Here is a 15,966-nt window from a genome sequence, read left to right as displayed (position 1 = left end):
ATACGGCATTTAATAATCCAAGCCTTCAACAGTTTTCAAGAAATTAAATTCCAAATTTTAATTGCAAAAGAAAATTAATAAATAATGTAATGCAATATAATAATAATACAATGTTTAATATTAACGTAAAAATCAATTAAACGTTACATGTGCCAATACTATTGCTCTTTGTTGCTGCAAATGAATTTAGAACGATTTAAAATGGCCCGCGACATACACACACTAACAAATACACAAGCGGAGTAATTGTAAGATTAAGCAACAACAAGGGACCTTGATTTTGTAAGTTTGCTCGCTTGTACGAATAATATGTCAGTTTATTTGCATGCGATTGCATTGAATACTTATCAACGCTTATTTCATAGTGAAATATGGTTGGAAGAGTTTTAACGAGGGAAGAGCAGAGGAAAAACATTGTTTAGTCACTTGCTGTTAGACAATAGCTATAAATAATGTTGTTAACAATATATATATATATATATATGTATGCAATTAAATGTAAGATAAAAATTATTAGCACCTATGGTGCCGTGTACTAAATTGCCAATATCCACGGGAGCTGCATTATAAACGAATTAACAGTTGTTTAATTAATTTTATTCATAAAGTTCCATCGAGCGTTATTGGTTCATCTTCGATGCCTTTTAGCATCGATTCGTTAACGCTTATCAAAGTTCTCGTAAAACCTAGCCATATTTATACTCTACAGTTCTTATAATAAAAAAAAATCGTAGAACGTGCTATTAAATATTACCAATCTCTTGTTACATACACTGTTGCCTACGTAAAACGACCATATTATACAAGTTACCAATACTTACAATTTTTATCAACGACATTTGACTTTCAAGTAGAAATGTTGCGGTGAGGTGAGATGAGTCGACACTCGCAGCCCATCAAGCAAGCTAAACTGCACAATATTATTCAATTCGAATTTCAGAGTGCAAGGACTGCGGAGTATCGGCCACTTGTTCCCGAATCTGACCGTCATAAGGGGTCACCAACTGTTCGTCAATTACGCATTGGTGGCCTTCGAAATGACGAATCTGCAAGAGATCGGACTGCACTCGTTGACTGACATAATGCGAGGCTCCGTGCGCTTCGAGAAGAATTCGGTTCTTTGCTACGCCGACACGATAGATTGGGACATTATTGCGAAGGCCGGCAAGGGAGAGCACGTCATTGCTGTAAGTTGTCACCAACTCTTTCTAATTTGCTAATTTTTTGTTTTTTCTTTTTGTTTTTGTTTTTTTTGTTTTTTTTTTGTTTCAATCGAATGTTGGATCGATCAGAGCTAGAGTAAATTGTCTTTTACGTTAGAATTCAAGAAGCAAACTTGCTTTTAACCGCTCTCAAACAAATTGACGAAATTCTCAATATTATGCATTTAGAGATGCTCGAAACTTTTCTTTCAATGGAACGAGAGGCCCACTGAAAGTATCAGCGAATATTATTTATTTTTTTTTTTTCATTTAAGGAGTGTGCTAATTGTTTCCGGTGATTACATCGCGCGTTATATAATCTATGACGCATGTATTAAATTAAGAAACGATGGAGAAAGAACAAAAAATCTGAGTACCATAGAATCTTTAAAAGCTGGGAAGTATCTTGAGTTGTTTATGAACAATATTTTAAAGAATATTCAATCGGTTCGTTATAATGCTGCACGATCGAATTCTTAAATAACAAGCTAAACTCTTGCTATGCCTACTAAGCTCGTTTTACAACGGCGAGAATAATGTTAAGCGAAGTTTTTCATTTAATGAAAGTACTTGGGAAAATAAGCTGTTTAGATATTCTTTTTTTGTGACATGTAGCATTAGCGTTACATTCGACATACGCAGCTTTAGTTTACAAAAAAGACTACCTGCCATTTTTTTTTTTATTTGCATAATTGCTTTCGTATTGTAGGTCACGTGCGAACTAACGTTTGCAAATAATAAATAAATAATACAAATTTCGGATATTATGATTTACGAAGCACATTGGGCGCGTATACTTTTCGTATTCTTATATTTTACAGAAATTGCGTCCACCTCTGTCATTCTCTATTCATGGAAAGTTAAATCCCGTTTCTTTCATTTTGTAATGGTATTGTCCATCAGTTGCCCATATCCGTAAATACATACACGGTGATACGTATGTTTCTCCGTGCCACTGTAGACGTATTCTCCGAATTCAATTACGATCTTGTTATCGGGAAACTGATGGGAAATTCGAACGATAAACGCAAGAGTGCATAGATTTTCTTTTAAACATTCCCTTCAATATACGTATATAGATATACATAGATGGAAAAATTGATGATTCGTTTAGATTTAGCGAGCGATGGAGAATGCGGAAAACGTTAGATAGTGGCAATTAATGTGACTTTGACACGATTAACATGAATAATGATCATGAATAGATAGTATGTAACGAATAATAAAATGCGCATACTAAGAAGAGCTTTTGATAAGTCGTACGTTAATGATGGCAGAATTTTTAATGCAAGAGATTTTCCATATGGTCATTTACTTTCAATTATTTTTTTAAATAATATTATTATCCATAATATTCCATCAGAGTTATTCATGGTGTTAAATATAACGTTTTCGGCTTATTAAATTCAATTCTTCTATTAAATGTACCTAATTCAATTACACAAACAGACGAACAAACAAACAACAATCAATCAAACAAACTTGACGACAAGAGAAATTAAGAAACGGAGAGAAAGAGTCTGCGCGAGGTGGAAACGGATAGGGGGAGATTTGCGAAACTTGGGGATAAAATAGAAAAGAAGACGAATAAGAGGCGGGGAAGTTCAACGCCACGCTAATTCGAAACAGTTATACGAGTTTTCTACCTCGTGGTGCGCCGCAAATCGCCGGCTTCTTATTAGTCGCCGTTATTTAAAAATGAAACCCGGAAAAAAGATGGAAACTTAGGGAGGAGATCGCGTTTGCGCGTGTGTGTGTACATAGGCACTCTCGCATTTGGATTTTGATTGCGCGGACGAAAAAAGGCCAGTTTTAACAAATAATAACTAATGTGAGCGTTGTGCATCGGGACATGAATACTTTAATAATTCATCGACTATGACAAGTTCACTGTATGGCTAAAAACAAAACCAATAAACAAACAACAACAACAACAACAACAAAAAATCATCAATTTCTTATAATTTACATAAATTTGAATTTTGGAATGAGCCAACATTTTGAGCGATAGATGCTCAGGCCATTTAAACGGACTCATAATCTCAGTTTTTTCTTATAATAAATTTAAGTTACGTATTAAAATAAACATCCGCTTAAATTACGTTATTTAAATTTCTTTTTAATTTGTATTATTTTTATTTTACATAAATATGCTAAATATGTATTTTTAACAAATGAAATGTACGCGTGTCAATAAAATTCATCTATTAAATTATACTGTTTTGTGTACAAAATCATATAGTGTCAATACATAATCATAAAACTATACGTGGATTGATTAATTGTTAATTGCAATTTTAATGAAAGGAAATGTATACATATACAAGCATACATACTGATAAATATTGGTTAAAATATATTGATTCTAACTCTCTCCATTCTTAATACAAATAAATAAAACAAAACAAAAAAATGTAATATTTCAAATACCTAGCACAATGTTACTAAATTATTTGAACGATAGAAAATTGTTTATATTTGTTCGTACTAATGTCTCAGGTTGTCAAATATTAATTTGACCAAACGAATGACAGGTTTTACACGTAAAATATCCACGGATTCATGTTAATCGATTGTAATGACTTTATGGGCTCTTAATGCCATTGCATTTTCATATAAAAAGATTTGGTATATCATGGAGGGAGATATTATGCTGGAAATAATGTCGGATCGGGGCTTGAAAGCACGCTAAATTCAATCAAAAGCAGCTTAGTCGTTTTTATGAACTCTACCATCGTAGTGGTTATAGTCTAGGCAAACTTTGTTATTATCGGTAACATGTATTTATAGTATAATAATACACGAAGGAATGAGATTGGTCCGCGGAGGTGGAGAGACAGACGTATGAATGGACGGGACGGGCCGTTTGATACATCCGTATGGATTGATAGAAATGCAACCGACGATTAATGAAGATGATGACGATGACGGGTGGGCGAGAGGGATGGAGTAAGGAGAAAGAGAAAGACTAATTAGATAGGCGCGTGTTCGCAGGGGGATGTGCATGTCGAAAATTCCCGAGGCGATTTTCGACTGACGTATATTTTCACGAATACAGGCGCGTAATTGCGGCCTTCCGAAAGCGAGTCAATTTGAGAGAAGAGCACTTGGGTGTCGAAGAATCAGCGGCAGATTATCGTCCGACGACATTCGCTTCAAGTAAATCCTGTTTACATCCAATCTCCCTCCGTCCCTCCCCCGTCGTCAACCACCGCCAACGCTACCCCTACCACCGCTCACTCTCTTTCTCGCCGTTTCTGCTTAGCCCTATTATTACTAGTCTCTTATTTCAACTTCCAACAGCCTGTTTACTTTACTTTGTTTTTTAGTCGCAAAAATAAATTTCCTAATCGCTTTATCGATGCATTATCTACCGCTACAAACTCATGTATACGACCTTGTTTCTCTCTCTCTCTCTCTCTCTCTCTCTCTCTCTCTCTCTCTCTCTCTCTCTCTCTATTTCTCTATCTCTCTCTCTCACTCTCTCACTCTCTCAATGGTCTTGATCAATGGTATTTAGTAGAAAAGTTGAAAATTACAGCCAATCCGTGGGCTTTTATACGGATAATAGCTTTTTAACGTAAAGGTTAAATCTATTTAGTTTACCATAACTGAAATATTATACAATTTTATCATCATTGCGTATTCTTATTTCTCCGTACGTATGCACGAATGCCGCTAATTGCAATTAGTCGTTTACTTAATTTCGGAAGCTAGTGTCTTCTATATATTTCTAATTAATAATTAGCTGGATTATCGATGAATGATCGATTTTCCCTTTCACGCATGTCGAAAGGCTTTGGCCGTTCGTTAAATTCAATATAAGCGATTAACTTGTTCATCGTGGAATCATTTGCTTTAGATGCGTGTAATTTTGAATATTTGAAAAATACTCGATGTTCTCTTTTGAAAAGAAGCTTCGTGATTTCACAACAGTCCGCCCAACTTTTATTCTCAATTGAGTATTTGTAGTTGAATTGTTAACATAGCAATTATCTCAATTTCGTGCATGAGATGCTAAACGCCTAATAATGAATAAGACATTGTATCGCCGAATTACAATGCACGAGTTAAGATTTACTATCTCGAAATATTTCTTTTTATTATTAATCGATGAGCTTTCGAAGCGATAGATAGAAAATATTAACGAAATTTATTAGGCTTTGTTTGGTAATTTTTTCAAATTCAAGAATACCATTGTTGTAATGCTACCAAATTTTATCATATAATTCAATTAATCATGAAATTTTAATGATTTCATTATTCTATAATACCGTAAATGTATATAAAGTGCAGGTTAATTTGATTTCTATAATCATGTACTTGGATATGAATTTCCTAATTAAGAGAAAAACAATTTTATTGATTAATTATGCCAGTGTATCGTTATTAGAAAAGAACAAACAAAAGAAAAAACATCAACAACAACAACAACAACAACAAAAAACAAAGGAACGAAGAAGAAAAAAATGTTAACTATGGATGAGTGTTTTGTGGATTTTTATTCGCATTTTTAAAATCTATAAATTTGTTAATGCTTGCGCGAACATAGATTTCACGATTTTTGATTACCTTTTTACACCATTAAATTTGTAAACGGGTTTTATCTGTAGCGAATAATTTGTCTCGTTGATAGGATAATTTTAACAAGGGTGTGAGATTTATTCGTTGTTTTGGTAATAAATGGAATCGCTCGATTGAAATAAAATTGTACGAATAGGCGATTAGTCGCTTGTATAATTTATTTTTTCTGATTAAATCCTACATTTTTTCTTCTTGTTATCAACTTTCATTTATGAATACGAAATAACATATTTAGCGAATTAAATTGCTTTTGCATTTACGGATTTTAAGAGTCTAAGTAAGTAGGCTATAAATTAATAATTTCATCAATCATTTATCATCAGCTGACAATTTTTTTATTTTTATTTATTTATTTTTTTTTTCAAATAAAAATGTTGTTTTTACTCATTATATATAAATGTATATTATGTTTCATAAAATGTACATGTAATGACAATATTATTCAATGATTTATATAAGTACATAGTAGATTCGATTAAGAATTTGAACGCAAATATAACTTAAAAGGCAAATTATTTTTATACGAGGATTAATATAATAAACGCATGTGAATTTTAATAAAGCAATTCTTTCATTTGAAAACATTTACATCACAAAGATCAATGATTCCACGAGATTTTATGCTCATGTCTTTGTTATTGTCTCGTAAATTCCTGCTTAAATGGAGGAAAATACGCGCTCATAAATAACGATTATAGCCTACTTTCTAGTAAATTATGTCCGATACTTAATTCGCTATTTGCATGTGGAACATACGTAAGTGCTTCTGCGTGGGTGTGTCCGAGTGCGTTTGAGTGAATGGTTGGCCGAATCCGTTCGTGTACGTGTATTTGAGTTTTCGTAAAAGATTAATTTCAAATTTAACATTAACTCGCGAATTAATTTAACCTTCTTATATGTCAACATTATTATTTTGGTTTATTATTATTATTATTTATTCATTTATTCATTTATTTGAACGATTTTTCATTATCCGAACGTTCGCTAATATGTGTATATATATGGGATTAATTTTATAAAATTAGTGGATAGAAATGCAAATGTTCAATGAAAATATAATTACTATAGCATTAAACAAAAAAAAAAAAAAAAAAACAAAAAAATCGTAAGTGTTTTAGCAAATCTCTTTATCAACTTTACTTCTAACGACTAATCATAAATATTAAACACATTTTCACTTGCCTTCTATAATTTTTTTTTCCTTTTCAATTTAATAACGGCTATTCACTAATGACCAGCGTACACTGACCATAATCAGCGTTTACACTTTCATTGCAATAATTATATATTTAACGTGGAATCTGATATATCGTAACGAATAAACCAGAAAAAGGTGAGTAATATATGCTTTCCGAGGCACATGAGTCCTGCCAATTAAAACAAAATTAATTCCCAACTCAATTTTTCAATTTTCACTGTTACGATCTCTTCGTAGCGCATACGGGCGCTACGTTCTAATTGCAAAGTAAAAAGAACATCTGAAAATGGTAAATAATGATGATAATTAAGGTTATCTTAAAATTACCAGCAAAAACGGTGATTAATTATGATTTTCGTACGCGAATGGCAGTCAGCCCCTCTACCGAGCATGTTCGTCCAAACAAGAGGCAAGTAACGCAAAATCACACTCATACGCTCGCCAATGTGTGCACGCACGTACACACGTTGAACAGAGCAAGCGTAAAAAGTCCCATCGTTTGACGTAAAGGGTAAGGATTGTTTTATCAAGCATGATGTATTAATCGGCTCTTTCGAACTTTTAAGAGGAAAGTTTATCCGCTCGGCGCTGCGTTGTTGTTTAAAACGATTTTATTATATTTTTACGGCTAAGAGAGGAAAATAAATGTAAATTCTCTAAAGGCGTAAGGAATTTTCTAAAAGCACCCCATAAGACAGTTCGCACAAGATTTTCTTCTCTATTTTAATTATACTTGAGTAATCGATGAGTGTTTATATGTATTATACATATTCATTTCGCTATCTTCATTATATCTCGCGCATTCATGTTGTCTAGCGAAAATTCGAATTATCTACGCTAGTATTATTAACATGAGTATGTACTCCGTGTAAATATTACGCAAAACACTCATCATCCGTTAATCATTCGTTAATTCTCATCTCGTGTTTGGCGTCACCACCGAAAACATAAAAAACACAGCAGAATAACCATATTCGTACTTATCATAAAATCGAAGATACGCATGGCCGTATGTAGCGCGCGCACACATGCGCGGAGATTTTGGTGGTTGGTATTGAGGGAAGTTGGTAGTGATGTTAGTGGTAGTAATGTTGTTTGCACGTGGGGATAATTTTACCAACGCTGGAGGATACCAGGGGCATACGTCGACGTAGTCGCTTTGCACGCGAAAATCACACCTAAAAGTTACGGCGTTTGGTATAATTAAAATTTTACGATATGATAAAACGCAACCCAACGATCGAGGTGAATATTAGGCGTGCGCGCGCGGTTGTGTAGTTGTAGTTGCTTTTCGCGCTGATCTATTGCCACCCTCCTGTGTCCGTTTCCGTATTATTAGGTGGAACGGTAGATGAAAACTTTAATTATATTAAATTCCGCATTGCAAAAAACATTTCAACAATTGTTAATCTTTACCGCTCGCCTTGGCTGCATTAATTAACGATTCATCACATTCGCCATGCTTTGTCTGCCTCTGTTTCCCCCTCTCAATATAATAGCGAAATTGCATGCGCGCGTCGTCTGAAATGTCATCGGCTAATCGTTCGGTCGGACTCGCCTACGAAAATACGAAATGTCATTAATAACGTCAATAACGACGATAATGACGAGGTCGATGACGACGACTCTGACGATGTTCATTGCATCCACTACAGACAATTATCATAAATTACGAATGTCTACCCTTGTCATTGATTTTTCTCATCGATCCCCAAATTCGAATACGCACAAAGTTTTCTTCAAAGTCGCTCGGTCCCAAATTGCTCTCACCTCGCCACAAAGTCAATACATTCACGCTCTTACTGGTTGGTCCTGGTGCATCCTCCTGCGGCTCGCACACCAATGTGACGTTGGAATAGCATGGAAATTTGCGGTTGTCCACAGTCTGTCAACCGAGATCGTGCTCCATTGTCGTGACGAGGATACAGAAGCGAGATCGATTTTTATCGATCCAATGGATGTGGATTTATGAACCAACACGGTGTGCCACGCGTTAACCGCTTGTTTGCTTAAAGGCCGAGGATCCCCTCACCCGGGGATTTGGATCTTCTTGACAACGCCTGGACAATCGCCTATGCCATTTCAACTGCCACGGGATTGTCTGTCTCTCTTTTAATGCGCTTATTGCTCTCCGTTGGCTTGATGCTATTGCGTTTGAATTGGTACATCGGGAATGGGCACGTGAATTTTGGAAACTATCGCTCGCTGGCAAAAAAAGCATTATTTCAAGAACGTGCATTTACATCACAAACGAAGCAATCAAGTTTTTTGTAATAAGTCAAGCTCGGCTTAAGCGTGAAGTAAAAGAACCGGTAATTACATACATAAGCTATACGAGTACGTTATTCTTTTTCCGTAAACTTTAAGAGATCGATAAAAAGCACCTCTATTTCATATAATTACAGATAAATGTAAAAAAGCAATGCTCTTAGCAGCAACTGCACCGGTATAGAAAATAAAATAGATAGGCTTTCGTCATGTCGATAAATAACAAAATTATATAAGCAATAGTAAAGCGACGTATCGACGTATCGACGAGTGGCATAAGATCGCACGGATAATGACTTTTTTTTTCCAGATGATTTATTTACGCAATAGCGAGTACTAATTAAAAATAATAAGCGTAGCATAGGATAATTCAACGGCCCGTTAAATTTCGAAGTCATGAAAGAGGCGCATAAATAGCACCGTATCAAGACTTTTTACATATATACATCACCTCCCCCCACACCCCCACACCCCCCCCACCCGCAAGCGCGCGCGCGCGCACACACACACACACACACGCGCACACACACCCACACACTCCACCACACCACTCCCGCCTCCGCATGCGGGCGTTCGACCTGCATGGACGCGACTGTGTATGGTGGGCGGATGATGGAGAGGCGGGTGGATTGGCGGTGTTGGGTGGGGGGACGGGGGAGAGGCGGATTTGGGGGTGGGGGGGAAGTGAACCAGAAGTGAAGTCCAATAAAATGGCTATTCTCACGCTGTATTTTCAGAAATCTGGGATAAATCGTTGAGCTGTAATACAGGGCTTACATACCGGAAGACACGAGGGTATGATCGTACGTTGCGAAAGGCGTCTTGTGAAATTGGATCCCTTCGCGGTATTACTTTCCGTGGATAGGAATTTAGCGGTCGGCATGCATGTTTCATTTCTTTACAGTGTAAATCTCGTTAAGGAGAATTATTACCTTATATCTACAGTGCTTCATCATTGAGTGTATAATTACATTCCCATAGGCTGGAATTATCACTGGGATGTAAAATGGATTTTAACAAAAACTTGGAATATTACATTGTTCGATCCGAAAAAAAAAGAATTCTTCCCCCCGTACGAGCCTTGTCGGCTTTTTTTTTTTTTTTTTTTTTTTTTGGCTTTTTTGGCTTTTTTCCCCGTTGCGCGTATTCACTTTTTCATGAATTCGCATAGTTTTGCCTTGGAAAATCTTTGAAAATCTTTGAAAATACAACAAAATAACAAATAAAACGGTATGCGCTTTAGCGATAAAGTAGCGACGAGAAGATTAAATTTATTATTATTAAAAGTAAGTTTTATCGGGGGGCGGTGATGGGAGTGTTCGTGGGGTGGGCGGGGGGGGGGTACAAGCCTTATAAGATAAAAGTTTGAAAAGCGTTATAAGTATGAAGGTACGTACCTTATTTTTAGAATTAAGACATTTCGATAAATAAAGGAGAGCGGTGAATCGTTTACAAAGTCAAAAGCTTATAAACCTATAAAATTCAGTCTCGTGGCTTAAAAGATCATTGATAACGAGTCAGGAGTACTGTAGTTTAGCAGTTTTAGGGATCAGATTATAATAACGAACATCTTTAAGAACTATTTATAAACGGCCTTTGATAGGAAAATGTAAATGAAATGCTTGGAGTTTTATAAATTATAATACATTAGTTGATTACAGCAAGCGTCGATGTACGTAATCCTTCGTAAATCTGATACATAGTTATGTTGAGATTGTAGGTGATGAGCATTCGGTAATAGTGAAATATAATAAATTAATTTTTGATTTTATGAAAACAGTAGTTACCCGTATATAATGTTTGCGCGATGAAACTATAGAGTAGTCAAGTTGAAGGATCTAAGAGTATCGATGCTTCGAGACGAGTACAAACCTCACGCATAGTGTATCTTGCATAGTGTGTAACGAACATCCGTAAGTGTATTTTGAACCTCCTTTATGAGTTTTACAAAAATTGAACGACGCACATTCTAAATATATACACTTATCGATAACACGTGAGAGTTACATTTTGGCCATTAGTCAAACATAATTTACGTTGAATTGAATAATTCGCTACCTAGAGTATATCAGGCTGTCATTAATTATAATAAAAATCATTAAACTAACATTAGCACTGACTTCATTTAACGTTACAAGTATTTAACTATTTTTTCATTCGGATATTTTCAAACTTTCTAACCTATTTGTGTAAGTGTGGATTAGGGTTAATTTAATGAAATAACCGGTAAAGCTGAATTAATTTTATACATGAATTATCCTAAGGAAAACACCAGTTATATGCAAAACAACTTGAATTTTCTTTATTCATATTATATTGACATACGAAGTTTCAAAGAGATTAGATTGCAGAGTAACCGTGTCAACACTTAACAACTAACTTTAGGATAATATTTCACTCCTCTAAAGTGTTTTTAGTGCGTCTACTAACCGAGTGAAATTTCATCATTTGGAAAATAAAACAATTTAGATGTAAATAGTAGTGCAAATCCTAAGCCAATCGTCAGGCACGAAGAAAGCTAAATAAATGTTAGACTCATACGAAACTTTTTATATTATTTTTGCATGTTCGTTTTTAAATTCTTAATTATCCTTAATTTCTTTCGGGTTTAAATTCATTTAGGCACTAAATCTTTTATATCTATAAAATTATTTCCTTTCCATTTTATTCCATTTCCTTTATCGATATTGCTCCTTATATATTCTAATATAATGAGATCGTATTATAAGTTAAATACAAATATTCTTAAAATGATTCGTTTATGTTTATAATTTTCAAATTCTCCCTCATAATCGATTCCCTATTTTATTCTCATGGCAATTCGAAGATTTAGACTTATTCGCATTAATATACATTTGCATTTTTCTTTAGAGATGGCTTTCATATTGATCATATATGTGCGTGTGTGTGAGTGTGCGTGTGCGTGTGCGTGTAATAATATTCAATTTTAAAACTTATTTTAAAAAAAAGAAAAAAAAAGTCCCCCACAGCATACCAATCACCCAAAGAAAATAACATTTTATTCTTGATTTTATTTAAAAATTCAGTATCGATCATAGATTCAGTCAGCAATAATGCATTTTTTATATTACATTATTCTGTTAAATTGCTGTTAATAATAGCAATTTGCGGTTTATACATACACGAGCTCAACCACCCACGTATTATAGAAACAACAAGCGCTGGTTAATGTCTATAGGCTTATTCTTGATCGCGTACGTAGAAAACGCGAACTTGCATATGAAAGAGCCGCGTGCGTGCTCGTTCCCTCTTAATTCTGCGAAAAATTTGTGAAATTACTCGAATTGTTTTTTACGGAAACTATGTGCATTGCCGCCCATCGCTTCATCCTATCTGACCTCTCTCCCCCCCCCAACCCCTCTTCATCCTCATACTCCCCCTCCACCCCTTACCGCCCTCCCATCATTCCCGCTCAGGCAGCCATTGGGCCCCAGCATTCTTCCCTTATCGTTAGCCGAGAATCGCGCAATCGCTACGAGATGTCGTGGGGCGATAGCGAGGAATACTATTACTTAAATAACCGTCGGGTTTCCGGCGCCGAGGCGGCTTTTTCCCCCCGTAGCCGAGCACCAGGTGGTATTTCGTGCGCGATAAATGGCCGCTCCGACGGTTTTTCGGCGCGAGAGACAAGCGCGCGAGGAACGTCGAGGATAGGCATCCTTTGATACTTTGTAGCACAGTGTTTCATTGGTATGGCAAATTATTTCTGCGTTTCGTCCTTCTCCCCTCGCTCACTCTCTCTCTCTCTCTCTCTCTCTTTGTGTCGTTCTTAATTTTTTTGCTTAAATTCTTCCGGTATATTTTTTTCTACACTTATCCCTGGTTGCGCGAATTTCGCTCTAAAATATATGTAGAATGGATAAGAAGACGCGAGTGCACTTATTTATAATAGTCGGATGTGGATCGATTAGTTACGAGCAGAGTTTTAGTAGTTAAAACTCGATTTTTGAACATTTTAAAAGCTATTAAAATATCAACGCGTATTTTAATATTTCGATTTAACGTCCTAAAATTACCATAAATGAAGAATCCTAGTTAAGCCTTTCGCTTGCATTCTGTTTATAATCGGCCGAATTCACATCTTCATAATGTTATTTCATACTTTTTTCAATTAAAGCAAATATTTAATCAACTCTTTTAATCAATGCTTTTTGGCGAATGGATGTTTAATTAAGTAAATTTGTAAATTGAACATCCTATTGTCTATATTCATGGACAATTGTCTTGGTTGAAGATACTTCCATTTCTCGCGAACCTCCTCACTCTCGATAACGTAAAGTGTATGTGTGTTTGCGTGCGTGCGCGCGCGCGCGTGTGTGTGTGTGTTTTTCTCTCTCTCTCTCTCTCTCTCTCTCTCTCTCTCTCTCTCTCTCTCTCTGTTCTTACCATTGTAGAGCACCAAATAGGATGAAGGTATTCTGTCTCGATTTTCTAAATGTCATTTTTGTAATTTCTTGACAAATAAATCTACGTAATATACATGCGATGTACGTAGCGTATAAACGCGATGAATCATCAATCTCATTGATCCTTTAAGTAATTGAAGAATATTCAAGTTGATTTAAATCAATGTAATTCAAATACATAAAATGACTATCGCAGGAGATACAATTATTAAATCTTACGAATGAAAGATGGCGACTATAAGCGTTATCAGTTAAGATTCCTTACATGTTTTATCCACGCTTTGTATAGAAATATTTAATCGGAGGGGGACTGGGTGAGATTGGCGACCGGCGAGTGGCGCGCGAGGCGGAGGGGGGGGGATATACAAGAATCTTCAGCTTCGAATAAAACAAGGATAGCGATATGTTGAATATCTGTAATACAGTGTAATATGTTATACATATAGTGTTAATGTTCATTATCAAAATATCGTCCTTTTTAAAGGAGACCACGTAAATCTTTGATAAATTATGTCTTGCTGCTTACGAACTCGTATTTGTATAAATAAAAGTCTCAGAGACGCAACGATTGTATAAAAGGAAATATAAAAATTAGTTAAATTTAGTTGTTGTTTCTTTTACGCTACAGTCAAAAATGTCCAAGAGAATGTTACTTTTAAATTTGTAAAATATCGATAAGCTTTAAGTAGCAATGACAAATGCGTTTCAATTAGCTGTTATTAGCTGTGCAATGATCCGAGAATAATCTTCGTCGTGTTGGTGTAAGTTCTGAAATTCTTTATTATGACAAACAATGTTTGAAAGGTCCGAACAATTTTACGCGACATTGGAAATAAATTGAAATTTGAAACTCATAACATGGCATAATAATGTTGCGAGTACATCGAGTCTCCACTTTATAATATTCGCAAATGTGATATTTCATATCGCGCATTCGGCTGGTAGAGGACAGAATAATTTAGCACGGTGGCGTGGAAAATCCCGTTAAAACGGGCAATCACCGGAACATCAATACGCGTGGAGGAACTTTCGAGTCGTCAATTCATTGTGGCTAGAGAAAACAACAGTTGTGGCGCTTGATGTTGCGAATGAGTTGTTTTTGTGAGCATAAGCCCTCGACATTTATCGAGTTTACTACGACATTGGACTTTTTTAGTTGTACTGGCAAGAGGTAATTATCCAGCGATTATCAACTTTACGACGTATTTCGATTTGTTTTTTTTTCCTTCTTTCTTTCCTTCTCTCTCTCTCTCTCTCTCTCTCTCTCTCTCTCTCTCTCTCTTTCTTTCTTTCTTTCTTTCTTGCTTTCTTGCTTTCTTGCTTTCATTTTTTCTTTTTATAGACAATAAAGTTTGTTATTTGGTCGAGGTACAAAGTTGATGACGAGTTTATTTTGACCGTAAAATCGTAATAAGAAAGTCTACCTGGAATTTATCGCTTTATCCATAAAAGTGTAATTTAGAAATTTCCTATATCTAAGTGCGTTTTGGACGTGCTTGTTAGTGCGAGCATTTCGCGGAAGATGACAGTTTTTTGATATTTTATTTCTTCCATTGTATTTAATTTCATTTAATTGTTAACGAGGTTGAGCACCATTTTATAGCTATTTTTTGGTAATTATGCTATTTTTTTTTTTTTTTTTTTTTTGCCACTAATATTTCACGCAGACAGTTATTAGGTATACATTTTGAATATTACAATGTAAAGATATTTGAATAAAACATTTTTTTAATATTGTACAAGTACACGCGCTCTCGTGCTCCTTGTGTCCTGTCATGTCATAATTATCAATTTTTGTTTATAATTCCCAAATATTTGGAATTTAAGTAAATTATTATTATGTATTCTTAAATAAAACATATTGATCTTATTGTTATATTTTTTATATTTCATGTACGCATATATATATCGGGTGTACCATACCGCTGTAAAAATATTTTCATAAAAGTTATATAAAACATGCTAGTATACAAGATATGATATTAACGTCGTTTAAGTGGAATTAAAAATCCCTTTGAAAAATCCCTTATATTCCGAAACATACTTGTAATTGAAATATTAAATTGGGAAATATATTTTAATTTGTATAATACCGATACTTTGGATTTGTTACGCAACATCTTTCTCTCGGTTCATGAATTCCTTAAGCCTTTAATAAGCAATCTTTAAGCAATATCCAAGTAATATGTTAATGATTATTTTATTCTAAATTCTACATATTAAAATGTTACATATTATAAATATATATGGAATATTAATCTCAATTTCATATTGTAATTGAGATTAG

The 15,966-nt window shown here is 34.9% G+C and overlaps 1 protein-coding gene across 1 annotated transcript in view; it reads left to right on the top strand.

Annotated features, from left to right (window-relative positions):
• Window positions 1-15,966, top strand: part of InR-2 (insulin-like receptor-like) — a 192,928-nt gene that overhangs the window by 73,443 nt on the left and 103,519 nt on the right. Inside the window, exon 3 of the mRNA XM_011496108.1 lies at window positions 941-1,187. Within this exon, the coding sequence (XP_011494410.1) occupies window positions 941-1,187 (247 nt within the window). The remainder of the gene's footprint in view (window positions 1-940; window positions 1,188-15,966) is intronic.

The sequence above is a fragment of the Ceratosolen solmsi genome, unplaced genomic scaffold, assembly GCF_000503995.2.
Source record: "Ceratosolen solmsi marchali unplaced genomic scaffold, CerSol_1.0 scaffold11, whole genome shotgun sequence".
NCBI classification, from domain to species: Eukaryota; Metazoa; Arthropoda; class Insecta; order Hymenoptera; family Agaonidae; genus Ceratosolen; species Ceratosolen solmsi.
Note: the sequence above shows the minus strand (reverse complement) of the source record. Positions and strands in the feature narration are given on the sequence as shown.